This window comes from Myxocyprinus asiaticus, chromosome 33, assembly GCF_019703515.2.
Source record: "Myxocyprinus asiaticus isolate MX2 ecotype Aquarium Trade chromosome 33, UBuf_Myxa_2, whole genome shotgun sequence".
NCBI lineage: Eukaryota > Metazoa > Chordata > Actinopteri > Cypriniformes > Catostomidae > Myxocyprinus > Myxocyprinus asiaticus.
The window spans coordinates 13,785,496-13,802,737 of NC_059376.1; the positions used below are offsets into that span (position 1 = coordinate 13,785,496).

General features: G+C 39.6%; 1 protein-coding gene across 2 annotated transcripts in view; it reads right to left on the minus strand.

The window, feature by feature from the left end:
* LOC127424483 (G protein-coupled receptor kinase 5-like) overlaps positions 1-13,516 on the minus strand; it is a 72,830-nt gene extending 59,314 nt beyond the window's left edge. Inside the window, exon 1 of one of the 2 annotated variants that reach the window (XM_051669749.1) lies at positions 12,829-13,516. In XM_051669749.1, the coding sequence (XP_051525709.1) occupies positions 12,829-12,880 (52 nt within the window). In that variant the 5' untranslated portion in view covers positions 12,881-13,516. The remainder of the gene's footprint in view (positions 1-12,828) is intronic. The other variant, XM_051669750.1, reaches the window with a different exon arrangement.
* Between the last annotated feature and the right edge of the window lie 3,726 nt (positions 13,517-17,242).

Below are 17,242 nucleotides of genomic sequence, written 5' to 3' on the forward strand. Positions count from 1 at the left end.
ATTTAATAGATGAAGGCTTGTTAAATCATTGCAAGGGTACATTTTTACTCAAATAATACCCCTTTTCCAACAATCTGGTTACGATCCATGTATTTCAACAGCAGCAAAGGTAGTTCTGGGCTGGAAATATTGGCTCTGCATCACTCTAAACCACTATTGTCAGTGAGGGTAAATGTAAATGATGACTTTTCATTTTTGTGTGAACTATTCCTTTAAGTCTATGTACATTTCTACATTTCAGTAAAAAGGCCCTAGTGTGCTAGTGTTTAGAAAAACACTCCCTGAGGAATGACGATGGAGCCTCTATATGCAATTTATCACAGGAAGTGGTGTATTAACAAAACATGTAATAGTTCAGTGCAGTGATGCAACTTTTTAGTGTCTAGCCAAAGTGGCAGCATGTTCTGCTTTGAGCGCAACAGAACTTCTCTGTCTCTCTCCCTCTTTTTCACTCCCTCGCACTCCCAGCGTCACTGTGTTTCTCACTCTCAGTCCATTTTTCCCTCCTCTTTTTACCTCTGACTTCATTTACATGAAGATGGATGACGATTATTCCTCAAACTTTCACACGGCACAATTTTCAGCGAAGCAGAGCAGTATGCTAGATCCAGAATTCTTGAATGGGAAGGAGAGCGCCTCCGTCCACCGTCGTCATGGGTTACGACATGCACTCCACATCGCCTAAGTTGTCAGAGGAGGCCAGGGTTGAATTACACCCTTGCTTAGGAATTCGCCCCCCACACCCCCACCTCTCCAAGACACAGTTACTCACTTTTTTGAAAAGAAACCAATACAATGCAAGTTCCATAAGAGTTCCTAGTTAATAGAAGTCTTGTTCTTGGTAGCCTAATTGCTCCATGGTATGGTATGTTTCATTTAATGCTGTCGACCTTAACACAACCAAACACTCTTCATAGGATACAAACCCACTTTGTAGCTTACAATAATGAAGCAACAATCTACAAAATCTAGTAATTAACGGAATAGTTCATCTAAGAAAATTTCATAATTTACTCAAATTTATCTCATTCCAATCCTGTATGACTTTCTTTAGCTGGAGACAAAATGGGATGTTTTGCAGAATATGCTGCGACATTTTCTATACATAAAAAGTGTACTGACCAATTATTCTGGTCCATCCAACACTGTAAACCCTAATGTTGGGCTTGTAACTCAAATGTTCCTTCAATTATTATTATTTTTTTAATCCATAGACTTAATATTTTAAGTGATAATAACTCAAACTATTGAGTACAAAATTGAGGCTATGGGGAATATCCACAATGTCTTGCGCTTTAATTATTTCATAGTTTTTTTGGTCAAAGGGAATATATGGGGGCATTTAATTAGTTGTTATTAAGAATTCATAGAGGTTTGAGCTTTTTTGTAGTATTATGTTGTTTTGTGCTGCAAATAGTTGTTTCGTACAATACTGCGCTCATGTACTTCTACTCGTGCTTGTAAAAATGCTCCGATACCAAAATCCGATACCATCTGATGTACAAATGTCACTGCATCTGTCTGCTTTGTAAAAAAAATAAATAAAAAAAATTAAACCTTTTGTCCAATTTATAAAAGGGTCAGTTCACATTTCATCATTGTTTTTTGAAACCCTGTCAACTTGAATATCATATTATTGCAATAATAATAATAATAATAATAATAACAACAACAACATTAAGTTAAGATATTATTATAGAAATATATTATTGTATAATAATAATGAACATTATTACTATTATAATTTATTATAATATTTTTAAAATAGTAATTTACTTAACTTACTACGCAGTCCCGGTAAACCCTTAAGACTATATTTCGGCGGAAGCTTTTATTTTGAAAACTGAAAGTATGGAAGTTTGTGTTGTTTGAAGTTGAGTAGACAACAACCTTTTAATGCAGTGAAATGCTCTCATCTGCCTTGCTGTCAACAAAAACCCGCTCTCATGGGATTATTTTAAATGTGTACTGTAAATTGTAGCAGCCAAACATAGAGGTATGTGAAATTACACAAATGTGCAATTAAAGTAAATCTGAGGTGCTTTAAATAATGCGCTCAGATCACGATAGCACACCTAACTGAACTCTGAGCACATCTGTCACTCAGGGCACCAGATAGATAGAGTTTGTGTGTATGGAGCACAGAACCGCTCTGAAACACGTAATAACGTGTAATACAATGATCCCGTCGTATTTAAGAAAGCACTGCACACTACAGACAAAACAGCAGTGCACATAGGCGCAGCACAGCAGGCAGCAAGTTGAGAATATTTATTTAATTCAACTGCAGCCCTCGTGGTTTGAAAATCGCACTGGGTTATATCGCAATTTCGATTTTATCTTGGTTAATCGTTCGGCCGTACAATTTGCTCCAGACTCAAGAATGTCAAAGCCGGCTGTATAATAGGGCTATGGGAATTTACACCGGGAGATAATGTCCTTGTATTGCTCCCCACATCGAGGTCTAAATTACTCGCTAAGTGACAAGGACTCTTTGAGGTCACACGGTGAGTCTGGGAAATTGATTATGAGGTGAAATGAACAGATTGAGATGGAGCACATCAGATTTACCACCTCAACCTCCTAAAATCGTGGAGAGAGGTGGTCCACGTGACTTTGGTAACGGTGGTTCCGGAGAGGGAGGAGCTTAGACTGGATGTGAACTTAACATCAATCAAGTCACCCAGGTTACTTGTGGAGAACACCTCTCACCATCCCAAATCATGGAGGTTGCCAGGTTGCAAGGAGAATTCTTCAACGTGTTCTCGCCTCTTCCCGGTCGTACGAATCTCATTGAGCACCATATCGAAATGACCCCAGGGGTAGTGGTACGTTGACGTCCCTACCAATTACCCGTGCACAAAAAAAAATAGTAGTTTGGGAAGAATTAAAGGCCATGCTGGATATGGGGAAAATAGAAGAATTGCACAGTGAATGGGCCAGCCCAGTGGTTTTGGTTCCTAAGAGCGATGGCACGGTCCAGTTCTGTGTGGATTTTAGAAAAGTCAATGTGGTGTCTAAATTTGATGCATACCCGATGCCTCGGATTGATGAACTGCTCGAGGGATTAGGCGCGGCTTGCTTTTATTTGACATTGGATTTAACATAGGGATATTGGCAGATCCCCTTAACTCCCATGTCCCGTGAAAAGACAGCATTGTCCACACCGTTCAGATTACACCAATCCGTGACGCTTCCGTTCGGTTTGTTCGGGCCCCGACGACATTATGGCGGCTCGTGGACAGAATCCTCAGACCGCATGCTGCTTACGCCGCTGCCCATCTGGATGACATCATTATTTTCAGTAATGATTGGCAGCAGCACCTGTGGCATCTGAGGGCTGTCCTGAGAGCGTTGAGACGGGCGGGACTCACGGCAAACCCAAAGAAGTGCGCAACTGGGCGGGTGGAAGTACGGTATTTGGGCTTCCACTTGGTTCATGGTCAGGTGCAGCTCCAAATTGATAAGACCGCAGCGATTACATCCTGTCCGGGACCTAAGACCAAAAAGGAGGTGAGATAGTTCCTGGGGCTGGCTGGCTATTATAGCAGGTTTGTGCCTAATTATTCGACCGTCACCAGACCGCTGACTGATCTGACTAAAAAGGGGGCACCAGATCCAGTCATGTGGACAAAGCCGTGTCAGCAGGTGTTCACGCAAGTGAAAGCTGCACTCTGCGGTGGGCTGTTATTGCACTCTCTTGACTTCTCTCTCCCTTTTATCTTGCAGACGGATGCATCGGACAGGGGGTTGGGAGAGGTACTGTCCCAGATGGCAGAGGGGGGAGCAGCGCCCCATGCTGTACATTAGTCGCAAACTCTTACTGAGGGAGACCAAGTACAGCATGCTAGAGTAGTGTTTGGCTATCAAGTGGGCGGTCCAGTACCATCTGTTGGGGCATGCTTTCCTCTGTTCGGGCCACGCCCCGCTCCAGTGGCTCCATCGCATGAAGGATGCCAATGCGCGGATCACCCATTGGTATCTGGCTCTCCAGCCTTTTAAGGTCGAGGTGGTCCACAGGCCGGAGGCGCAGATGGCTGTGGCAGATATCCTCTCTAGAAATGGGTGGGGTAAATCACAGGCCGGATGGCTCCCCAGCCTGAGTCGAGCGATGGAGGTATGTGGTGATGTGGGCGTTGAGAGGAAGAACGGTAAGGATTGACACCTGTGGGAAATTATCTCTAACAGCTGTTCTGTGTTAAAGCGAGAGCTGGGGAGGGATGAAAACGGAGTCCAGACCGCCGGAGGGGAGAGAGTGAGACGCACGCAGCAGTGTGGATGTGTGTGTTGTGTTATGCTAAAAATCAAAGCTGTAAGTTAACACTGAAAAGTGTGAGAAAAATAAACTCGCGTTCGATTGTTTACCTGGCTCCCACTTCCTCCTTCATGAAGAGAACTAGTAATTTATCACACCTTGTTTTTAAAGCGAGTTGGGTTTTTCCAATGTAGGCTAACCCACAAGGACAGTTAATCATGTAAATGATATTTTTAGTAGAGCATGTGATGACACCCTTGATTTTGAATTATTTGCCTAAATGAGGATGAGAAAAGACATTGGTTTTTATAGTAAAATTACATTTGGCACAGTGGCCACAACTGTAATTGCCAACTGGGATAGATGATAAGAAATGAGTAGGTCGGTCTACAGGTACGTCAGCTCTCACAACAAAATTATGCACATTAGGGGGACGTTTATATACAAATCTAGGTGACTCTCTGAAAACATTATTAACAGCAGGATCAGATTTTGAAATGTACCAATGTTTGTTTACATCTTTTTAGATCTGAACAAATGGGAGAATATTGAAAGGAGCACACAACTTTTTTTGTTTTTTGACTACAAAATTTTATCCCACTTTGTAGTCAAGGACGTCTCCTGATTTTTGTTTTCAAATCTCTTAAAAGCAGACTGTATCCAGTTTTCATTATATCCCTCTCTCTAAATCCATTCACCAGATCAATGCTTTGTGTATATGACTCATTAGAGCTACAGATACAACGTATCTGATTAAATTGGCTGATAGGCAAACTACGCTTCAGAGGGGTGGGATGATAACTTTGTCCATGTAGGAGTGTGTTATGACCAGTAGGTTTTCTATATAGATCTGTAATGATCTGATTGCCATCCCTAATGATCAATAAGTCAAGAAAGCTAATTTATAACAAATTGAAATGGACCATAAATTGAAGATGTTCATCACTTGCGTTAAGAAAATGACGAAACTGACAGACAAAGCATTTTGGCAGAACTGAATTGGAACACCCAAGAATCACAAAAATCTAAACATATTTCATACCTTGAATTTTCTTTTATTAAATATTTTTGCCTATTATACAGCTCTCTGGAATGCTTGATTCTGAATGGCCAATTAGGACATTCAGTGGTGAAATATTTCTGAATAATTACCAGCTGACTGTACATGGTCCTTTACTAATTAGACTATAGACTAATATAGACTAATATTGTTTTTAATGTACCAGGCTTATAGAACTGCCTAATTTATGTGTATTGGGACAAACATACTTTAATGTCTCTACTGTACTCAATGCCAGTTATCACTATTAATACTGAAGTTTACAGTAGAAAGAGATGTCAGTAGTGGTGGATGCAAAGTGTGATGACAAGTTGATCCAGATGCACAACACTCTCTTCCATTTAGTCACAAAACATAAATGAAATGGATCAACAGTACCTATACAACAATCGAGTGCACACACCACTCTTGAAGACAAAACGCATTGAAAAGATCCCTTACATTCAGCAGTATAGTAAGACTGAGCTTTATAAAAGAACCATTTAAAATTCAGCACTATTGCTATTAAATTAATCACAAATTGCATATAGATCACAGATTTGCACCACACATCAGGCTATACCTTTTAATGTCTACATGATGTTTCCAGCTGAACATATTTTCTATATAATCAGCAAGCCAAATGTCATAGCAGAAATTGATGGGTTTTCTATTTCATTTGGGGCAGCTCCGTCCATCTTCTCTAATGATTTTGGAAATGTGGCTTCAGCCATGTAAACAGACCATGTGGCCTGTCAACTAGGGCTGCAACTAACAATTATTTTGATAATCGATTAATCTAACGATTATTAGAACGATTATTCGACTATGCTGCGATTATTGCAACGATTAATTGTTAGCTCTTAACAGATTATTCAGCTTGTGCCCCGACGTAAACGGTTGTATTAAAGATGCTTACTAACAATAAAGAAGACAAAATCATCTTTTAAAAATCTCTCTAAATGACATTAACTGAATTAAAGGAAAAAATATACTTTTTATTAAGTTTAATTCAGTAAAAAAATTCACTGCAAAAAATCCTATTGTTATCAAGTGTTTTTGTCTTGTTTTCCATTTAAAATTGTATAAACATCCTTAAAACAAGATACATTTACTTGAAGCAACATAAGATATTTAGACTTGCTTTAAGAGAATGTTTCTTAAATATAAGTGTATTTTGTATATACACTTGCGGCCAAAAGTTTGGAATAATGTACAGATTTTGCTGTTTTGGAAGTGGCATTCAACTGATCGCAAAGTATAGTCAGGACATTACTGATGTAATAAACAGCACCATCACTATTTGAAAAAAGTCATTTTTGATCAAATCTAGACAGGCCCCATTTCCAGCAGCCATCACTGCAACACCTTATCCTTGAGTAATCATGCTAAATTGCTAATTTGGTACTAGAAAATCACTTGACGTTATATCAAACACAGTTGAAAACTAATTGTTTTGTTAAATGAAGCTTAACATTGTCTTTGTGTTTGCTTTTGAGTTGCCACAGTATGCAATATGCTGGCATGTCTTAAGGTCAATATTAGGTCAAAAATGGCAAAAAAGAAAAAGCTCTCTCTAGAAACTCGTCAGTCAACCACTGTTTTGAGGAATGAAGGCTATACAATGCTTGAAATTGCCAAAAAACTGAAGATTTCATACAAAGGTGTAAACTACAGTCTTCTAAGACAAAGGACAACTGACTCTAACAAGGACAGAAAGAGATGTGGAAGGCCAGATGTACAACTAAACAAGAGGATAAGTACATCAGAGTCTCTAGTTTGAGAAATAGACACCTCACATGTCCTCAGCTGACAGCTTCATTGAATTCTACCCGCTCAACACCAGATTCATGTACAACAGTAAAGAGAAGACTCAGAGGTACAGGCCTTATGGGAAGAATTGCAAAGAAAAAGCCACTATTGAAACAGAAAAAGAAAAAGAAAATGTTAGAGTGGGCAAAGAAACACAGACATTGGACAACAGATAATTGGAAAAGAGTGTTATGGATCTTAACCCCATTGAGCTTTTGTGGGATCAGCTAGACTGTAAGGTGTGTGAGAAGTGCCCGACAAGACAGCCACATCTATGGCAAATGCTACAGGAAGTGTGGGGTGAAATGTCACCTGAGTATCTGGACAATCTGACAGCTAGAATGCCAAGGATCTGTAAAGCTGTCATTGCTGCACATGGAGGATTTTTTGATGAGAACTCTTTGAAGTAGTTTAAGAAGTTCTGAACATTTCTTTCAAATTTTAATAGTCATTTTTCATGTTATTAATGTCCTGAATATACTGTATCTGACTGACACATTGTGTGCCACTTTGGTGAATAAAAGTAACAATTTCTTTCCATAAGAGCAAAATCTGTACATTATTCCAAACTTTTGGCCACCAGTGTACGTGTATTTTTTCACTTGGTTATACTTCTGCGAGTGCAGTAAAGACAAAATATACTTATATTCATGATCTATTCTCTAAAAGCAAGTCTAAATATTCTGCTTCTCAGGTGAATGCATCTTTTTTAAAGGATTTTTTAATATTTTGAAATATTTGTATTTTTAATTTTATATTCAACATTTTCAGATAGAAAATTTTTCTTCTGCAGTACAGCTGCTATAGAAAATTTACATTGTTTTAAAGGAGTTTTGGACATTTATGTTGGAGAACAAGCCAAAACAAAAACAAACCCAAAAACATATTTTGTTGCAGTGTATAATGGGGCGAAGACTACCTCTCTGTTCACTTCAATCCATATTTAACTCTTAAAAAAACAAACTCTCTCATTAATAAAGCTGCATATTGCCAATTTTCTTCACGATAAGAAATGCAGCGAGCCATCACGTTATAATCTAGCTGCAGCAAGCGCGCGCTCGAGGAATGAGCGTCCCCACAACAGTGTGTGCATCAGCCGGGTGCAGTTTCAATCTCTCCCACTTAGATCGGGACATTCACGCAACTCATAGAAGAGGCGGTGACCGCACAGAGAAATGCCAGTTTCAGAGTTTGTGGTTATTTACATGATCTGCTTCTGTATTATTTGACCTTTAGTAAAGCTATAACACATTAAATATAACTGCAATTAAAGATGTAACGCCGGGGTGTTTCCTTTAAAGACGCTCGACACACAAGTTTTGCTTCAGCGGAGCGGCAGCTCCAGCTCCACTTATTATAACAAGAGTACTTCTGTATTTACTTATTTGGTATTTTTGTATAATTCCCTCATACTTTGCGATCTACATCACCTGAAGCTGTTTTGATAGTTTAAAGTGCATCTGGACTGTGATCTGTGTAATTCTTCCTCTCCTCAGTCAGTCACGAACTGCAGTGCTGTTCTCACGCGTCATCATTAGAGTTTAATGTCATCTCATTTATGTTAAATGAGATCAAACGACTATTTGACAACGAAACTTTTTGTCGAGAATTTTGTATTGTTCACGTTGTCGATAATGTCGAATAATCGTTTCACCCCTACTGTAAACTCTGCTTTTCCTGTTACTGTTGCTAGTCGAACATTTGGACAAGAGGCTGCGTTGCGTGCCTTGTGCCTCATTTTGTGCTCCAAACGCGGCGTGATAAACAAATGGGGGGGTGGGAGGGAGGAGGAGGGTTGTCAAACACATGGACATACAGTAGAGTCACACAGTCTGAGGACATAGAGCAAACAAAGCGTACCCTCAGTGAATAAGTGCTCTCTCTCACACACACACATGCACACAGAGGCCTGTGCACATCAGTAAACAAAAGACTACTTTTAAAAGCCACATTTCCTGATGTACTGTATTTCATCTTGAATTAGAGCGGTAGCATGACACAAAACATGTTCGTAAAAGACTTTTATCATTATTTGTACAAGGAGTTTGAGAAAAGTACCCTACCTACTAAATTACAATCTAGTAAACTCACCCACATTCCTGTACATAAAAAACAAAAACACTCTGGGATGCCAGTTGTCCTTTGATTTTCTAGTTTAAATGCCGTAAGTTAAATACAGAAAACCTCTTAAATAATTTAATTTAAAAAAATGTCTCTATCAATAAACTAAATTCTATTGCAGCAAACATTACTGGCCTAGCCCAATGCAGCATAGTGAGGTACACTGTAAATCTTATGCTTGTCAAAACCTGGTCATTTATGGTCAACTCTGGGCTAAGGGCAACAATGAGAAAGTGAACTGAATGTATGGCCCCGTGCCTCCAGACCGCAGGAGAATTTAGGTACTCAATGGGCCCAATGGTGCAAAAAATTTTGTGGAAGCTATGGCTAACAAGGTTCACTGCCTCCACATTTTGTACTTTGGGTTGAACAATACCACAACTGGGTTCTAAAGCATCACAACAGACTGCAAACTGAATGACACATTGAGATGTAGTTGGAGATTAAAGGAATATTCCAGGTTCAATACAAGTTAAACTCAATGGACAGCATTTGTGGCATAATGTTGATACCACAAAAACTAATTTCGACTCATCTCCCCTTTTTCTTTAAAAAAGCTAAAATCGAGGTTACAGTGAGGCACTTACAATGGAAGGGAATGTGGCCAATTTCTGGAGGGTTTAAAGGCAGAAATGTGAAGCTTATCATTTTATAAATGCACTTACATTAATTGTTCTGTTAAAACTTATGCATTATTGGAGCTGTAAAGTTGTTTATATCGTCAAGATGTATCAAATTGGATATTACTTTACACAGAAAAGGTAAGTGAGCGATTTTAATCACACTAAAATCACGTTAACACCTATATTTTTTACGTCTTGGTCTTGTGGCTATACTTTTGAAACGGTGAGTATTTAAACATTTATGGATTTGTCCCATTCACTTCCATTGTATGCAGGGGCACTCGCTGGTCCGCTGAGGCCCTCTTCAAGGCGTTGGGGGGGTACAACTGCTGTGCACTAAACAAGCACTACACGGACTCCTTTAACACTTGCGCACTCCTCCCGCTGGGCCCCATGGGAGTTGTAGGCCCCTGAGCTTCAGCCCGTATAACCCTGTGCGTTAATGCGCCCCGATTGTAAGTGCCTCACTATAACCCTGATTTTTGCCACAAATGCTGTCGATTGAGCTTAACTTGTATTGAACCTGGAATATGCCTTTACAAATCATGAGAAACTGTAAGAAGCAAATACTGAATGACTCACTGAATTGTAGATTGGGATTTTTGAAAAGAACATGATAGCGAATTGTTGGCTCCTTTGATTAAAACAAAAGAACCATGGTACCACTATAACCCGTAATTGGTATCTAACTGTACCAATACTGAGAAAGTATTGTTCATAGGTTCTAAATGTCTCATTTAGAACCTTCACCCACATTGTGTTCAAAACAAACTATATGATAAACTACCATAACAACAAAATAAATCCCTCATTCTCACTTTTCCTTCTGAAGACCCACCAGGATTCCATTAGAATTTTCCATGATGCACACTTATGGGAACAAAGCAGCTTTGCACTGACAAGAGCATTATGGCTACACATTTATAAATTACTTCTGCGAGGGAAAAGTGTGAATTTAAAAAGGTTAATTTATTTTACACTAGCTACATAATCTGTGAGGTTGTCAGAAATTAGCTTTTCCATTAAGGGGCAACATTTGCCTTCTGGATTTGATGTTTTGGGGCATTTTGTACCTTTTTTTTAAGGCTTTTTTTTTCCCCAAGAAAATAATACATATAAGGTGTCATCCTTTAATGTAAAATAAAATTGAATCAATCGATCAACACAAAAATGAATACCTAGATTGTATTACCTCTTATGCATTCAATTCAATCAACATCAACTCATACTGTAAACATAAACATATTATGTACAATTAGGCCATAAGAGTCATTTAGTATAGGGCAATTTTTGCAACATTGTTTTGAATCTCCGGAGCATTTTTGTCTATTTCAGTGGCATTTTTGCCCCGAAAAGGTATAGTTCACCCCAAAATGAAAAATTCTCTCATCATTTACTCACCCTCATATCATCCCAGATGTGTATGACTTTCTTTCTTCTGCTGAACACAAATGAAGATTTTTAGAAGAATATTTCAGCTCTGTAGGTCCATACAATGCAGATCTTTAAAGCTCCAAAATGCACAGACAGTCATAGTAAAAGTAATCCATACGACATAAATGAATGTCGTCTGAAGCAATACGATTGCTTTGGGTGAGAAAAAGATCAAAGATTCTTTTCACTAAATTTTTGAAGCTCCAAAAAGCACATAAAGTTAGCATAAAAGTAATCCAGTGGTTTAATCCATGTTTTCAGAAGAAATTTGATAGATGTGGGTTAGAAACAGATCAATACTTAAGTCCTTTTGTATTATAAATTCTCCTTCCTGCCCAGTAGTTGGTGATATGCACAAAGAATGCGAATCACCAAAAACAAAAGAAGAAGAATGTGAAAGTGATAGTGTAGATTTATAGTAAAAAAAGGACTTACATTTTTATCAGTTTCTCACCTACACCTATCATATCGCTTCTGAAGATATAGATTTAACCACTGGAATATTATGGGTTACTTTTATGATGAATTATGTGATTTTTTGGAGCTTCAAAATGTTGCTACCCCTTTACTTGCATTGTGAGGACCAACAGAGCTGAGATACCTAAAAAACCTTGTGTTCAGAAGAAAGACGGTCATCCACATCTGGGATGGTAAGAGGGTGAGTAAATGATGAGAGAATTTTAATTACGGGGTGAACTATTCCTTTAATTTCTGACCCTGTCGACCATTATGTACTGATCCCATGCTATGCCATACAAAAAGACAACACAGATTAAAATCCCTCTTCTCCTGAACTGTGACTCTGGCTGTTTGCATTTGGCTTGAGATGTTATCAACACTTATGTCTAAATCACCACAGCTTCAACAGACGAAATTTTAATAAAGCGAAACAATGGTCGTCTGACAAGGCCTTGCGTCAAAATACCAGTAAAGGAAGTAGCGGTTGTTGTGGTTTTCGTGGTAACGAAGACGAGCGTTTTTCACAATGCTTTATCGACTGTTGACCTGCTTGCGCAACTAATAGCGGACCTACAGCATTCATATTAGCTAGTTGTGTGTTTGTGGTAAAGTGTTTAGCGGTGCCCAACTAACATATCTGCCATTTCCTTACACATAACTCACGTCATGTAGCTCAGTCAGAAAATATGTCAAAATGTTTTGAATTCGTGCGCTCTGTGAAATAGCATGTAGGTTTGCTCGAACAAGCCGTCTTTTTAACAGGCGGATGTGGCAGGCTGATGTTTTTGGCGTTCGCTTGGGTCAACTAAAACACGCACCAACTGTCAAACGATACAGCAACATGACGTCGGTTTAGGATGAAAGATCCGCTGGAGGTGTTGGAAACACTGTTTAGAGAAAATGTTCACACAACCTCTGATCATCCCCAGTTGGAGTGCTGAGATTACATCATCACGAGAGGTGCACGAGAGAGCGAGCAGCGGTTTCACCTCTTTTCCTGCTGTAAAATCTGTGCGCGTGCTACAGAATTGCATGTGATTAAAAAAACAACAGAAAATCACACTGTGTTCATTTTCCTCACTTACCCTCTCTGGCCTTCAGGAGTACCGTGTTTGCAACAATATTCTCCAGCTCCATCAAAAAAATAAAAATAAAATAAAAAAAAACCCCACTATGATATTGCCGTGGAAGTCGAAGAGTAGATTGAGTTGCTCCTCCCAGCCGAATTCGCTATTTTCCGTCCGTGCAAAAATGTTTTAATCAAAACCTAGTCATTTTAAAGTACTAGCACGCGTATACCTAAGCAAGAGGACGGATCACTGAGATACGAGCATGGCTTTCGTAGTTTGCGCCACAAAACACGTAGTGAAGGCATTGCCTATGAAACACGAGCATGCCTAAGCGAAGTATAGCAGGCCGACGTCTACATCCTTTGAGGGTGCACACACACCAGAAAACGGATAAGTAGTGTACACGGTCACAGATGAGTTGTTGAAGTGCCCCTGACTACAGGCTGACACATTCAGCGTGCTCCCTCTCTCGGTGCGTAATCGAAGCAGGGTTGGGTTTCTTCTTTCAGTTGTAATTTTTGGCTTGCTCCCAAGCGGCTTTCCCCGTGGCTCCGTTCGGATTTACAGCTTGCACCGCAATGGAGTGGCGCTCGGAAGCATGAGCCTGCGCGCGATTATAACGGTATTTGAGATTCATCTTTAGCGGCTGTCAGGTTTCCTTGTCATTTCTATTCAACAAGCGTTTGGAAGAGGCGTATTCAAATGCAGCTGTGACGCACGAGCCTTGAAGAACAAGCATGCATGGCTGTCAAAAGATATTTGATAGCAGTACATTCAAGACGCTCCCGCCCATTCACTCGGAGCTGGCAAAGAAAGAGAATGATTACAGTTTTGTTTTTTTTTTTTTTTTTTAAAGGTGCACTTAGTAGTTTTACTCTGTACTGAAATGAATTGTAATTTTGAAACATATGTATAAAATCATGAGCACTCACATGAGATGAAGACTCCAGTCATATCAGTAACCTTATAAATAAAACCTGTTTTAATCTACAAGGAGAGGGTCCCCTCATGGGGGCTGCCATGTTGGAATCACGTGACCAGCCGAATACAACTCGCTAATGGGGTGTTCGCGTCATGTCAGAATAACTGTAATTACGAGATGGCAAATGTTGATTCTACTCGGAGCTTTTTACGTCCTCAGACCTTGTAAGGTGTTAGTTTTTATGACAACACTTATAATGACAAAACAGCTGTTATGTTGATAACAGCAACATGTTTATTACGACATTAATTCATTAATCACCTCTATATTTTCTTGCTAAATGTTTTAGAAAAAAAAAAGAAAGAAAAGAAAAAATGCTACAGGCATCAATGGCATAATAAAATGGCATATCAAACAGGAATATGTGTTCACTACCTTTAACTGTTTAGGCTGCTACCATATTGGTTCTTTTTACATGATGTCACGACTGTCAAGTGGCTTTCATAGAATTCCGAGTTTACAACTTGTAATTACGAGTTCTACAAAGACCTGAATGCTTTTTACAAGTCGGAATTTTGTAATTATGGTAATGTCGACATGGTGTGAAAGTACAATTAATCTCTGTACCCGCCATGTTATTGGACACTTTCACTGATGGATTAAACTGTGAATAGTGAATTACAAATTATGAATTTTTGAAAGATGCTGCATCCACAACCCTAGGTGTCAGTGTCCACATACATAAAAAAATCCTGAGTGCACTTGTAACTTATGACCATAACAAAGCTTCACTCAAGAAAATGTCACTCAAGAATATGGCATTTACAATTTTTACAACTTGAGCTACTTGAGTGACCTTTGTGAAGAACTTCAAATGTCTAGAAATAAAAATGACTTTATGATAAGCCTGTTTTTATCTTTCACAAACAGGGCCTAAATTGCAATATGAATTACACTAAAGAACAGGGTATGTAGATAAAAGCATGAATGTCACCGGCCTTTTCACACATCGCAAATTTTCGCCACAATTTTTCGCGGTGATGAATATTTTCAATGGAAACTGTGGATTCCAATGGAGCCTTTCACACAGTGAGCGAACATTCGCACAGAGTATGTTTTTTTAACGGTGTGTCGATTTTTTTTTTTCTCGACCAGTGCTGAAATGCCCCTACCAATAAAATTTGAGCTTTGGATCACGTGTTAGGAGCCGCTGCAGTTTCCAAAATAAGTGCAACTGGTGGCACTAAAGCACAGAAAGCTGTTTTGCCCATCGGCATTAACGGTGCTGTAAGTGACTTTAGCTGTTCTAGAATTTGCACAAGCTGAGCCGTTGGATTAGCCATGCCCCCTTTTTCCTAAACCCTGCACTCCAGAGATACCAGATGAGCTTTATTGAGACCAACACGAGCAGGAACCATTGTCAAAAACAACAGCAGCAATATAGCGCCCTCAACTGACAACTGTTATGAGCAACATGGCATAAAAATGGAAATACACCTCAATAATTCGCTGCAACTACAATACTATGAGAATGCGCAAAATGATAGACAGGCAGACACATTTTTGATTGCTATTTACAGTCTAGAGCTGTCACAAAGAGGTGAGATATCTCATGACACTTATTTCATTTATATCTTTCAGAGAGTAATACAAGTTTTTGCATACCGTTCCATGAAAAAATCGCTTACAGCACTTTTAAAGCTGAAGTGTGTAATTTCTACGCCACAAAACGGAATTGCAAAAATAAACCTTGTTTTCGAACAGCTTTCCGGAAAACTTTTACTGGTCAAAGAAACTTTTACTGGTCAAAGAAACAGATAGTCCTGCCCAAACTCACGCCACTCGTTGAGCCGAAACAGCAATTTTGGAAAGCATCATTGTGCCAGACTCTTTACACTTTTTTAGTTAATCAACCTCTGAGTAGCTTATTTACAGTTATCTCTACATATTAAGATGGAATAGAAGAAACTACTTTAAGATTAAAAAAAATTACACTTACAGCCCAGTAGGCTTGCTGTAATATAAAAATATAGCTACAATGCACCAAAGAACACTGAAACAAACAGAAAATAGGGTTTTGTAGCAACTGTATTTCCGACTGATTATCATAATATACACTATATTGCCAAAAGTATTCGCTCATCTGCCTTTAGACGCATATGAACTTAAGTGACATCCCATTCTTAATCCATAGGGTTTAATATGACGTCAGCCCACCCTTTGCAGCTATAACAGCTTCAACTCTTCTGGGAAGGCTTTCCACAAGGTTTAGGAGTGTGTTTATGGGAATATTTGACCATTCTTCCAGAAGCGCATTTGTGAGGTCAGACACTGATGTTGGACGAGAAGGCCTGACTCGCAGTCTTCGCTCTAATTCATCCCAAAGGTGCTCTATCAGGTTGAGGTCAGGACTCTGTGCAGGCCAGTCAAGTTCTTCCACACCAAACTCGCTCATCCATGTCTTTATGGACCTTGCTTTGTGCACTGGTGCGCAGTCATGTTGGAACAGGAAGGGGCCATCCCCAAACTGTTCCCACAAAGTTGGGAGCATGGAATTGTCCAAAATCTCTTGGTATGCTGAAGCATTCAGAGTTCCTTTCACTGGAACTAAGGGGCCAAGCCCAGCTCCTGAAAAACAACCCCACATCATAATCCCCCCTCCACCAAACTTCACAGTTGGCACAATGCAGTCAGACAAGTACCGTTCTACTGGCAACCGCCAAACCCAGACTCGTCCATCAGATTGCCAGATGGAGAAGCGTGATTCGTCACTCCAGAGAACGCATCTCCACTGCTCTAGAGTCCAGTGGCGGAGTGCTTTACACCACTGCATCTGACGCTTTGCATTGCACTTGGTGATGTATGGCTTGGATGCAGCTGCTCGGCCATGGAAACCCATTCCGTGAAGCTCTCTACGCACTGTTCTTGAGCTAATCTGAAGGCCACATGAACTTTGGAGGTCTGTAGCGATTGACTCTGCAGAAAGTTGGTGACCTCTGCGCACTATGCGCCTCAGCATCCGCTGACCCCGCTCTGTCATTTTACGTGGCCTACCACTTCGTGGCTGAGTTACTGTCATTCCCAATCGCTTCTACTTTGTTATAATACCACTGACAGTTGACTGTGGAATATTTAGTAGCAAGGAAATTTCACGACTGGACTTGTTGCACAGGTGTACCACGCTGGAATTCACTGAGCTCCTGAGAGCGGCCCATTCTTTCACAAATGTTTGTAGAAGCAGTCTGCATGCCTAGGTGCTTCATTTTATACACCTGTGGCCACGGAAGTGATTGGAACACCTGAATTCAATTATTTGGATGGGTGAGCGAATACTTTTGGCAATATAGTGTATGTAATACCACTCTTCATGATGGTAACAAAGCTCAATACAATTAAATGATGAGAGCGATAACCACGTTTTTTGACAATAACCAAGGTCAACTTTCATGTTTAATAAAAAATTATAGGGTAGTTCCCCATTAACAACATTTCTCTAAATGTAGGTAT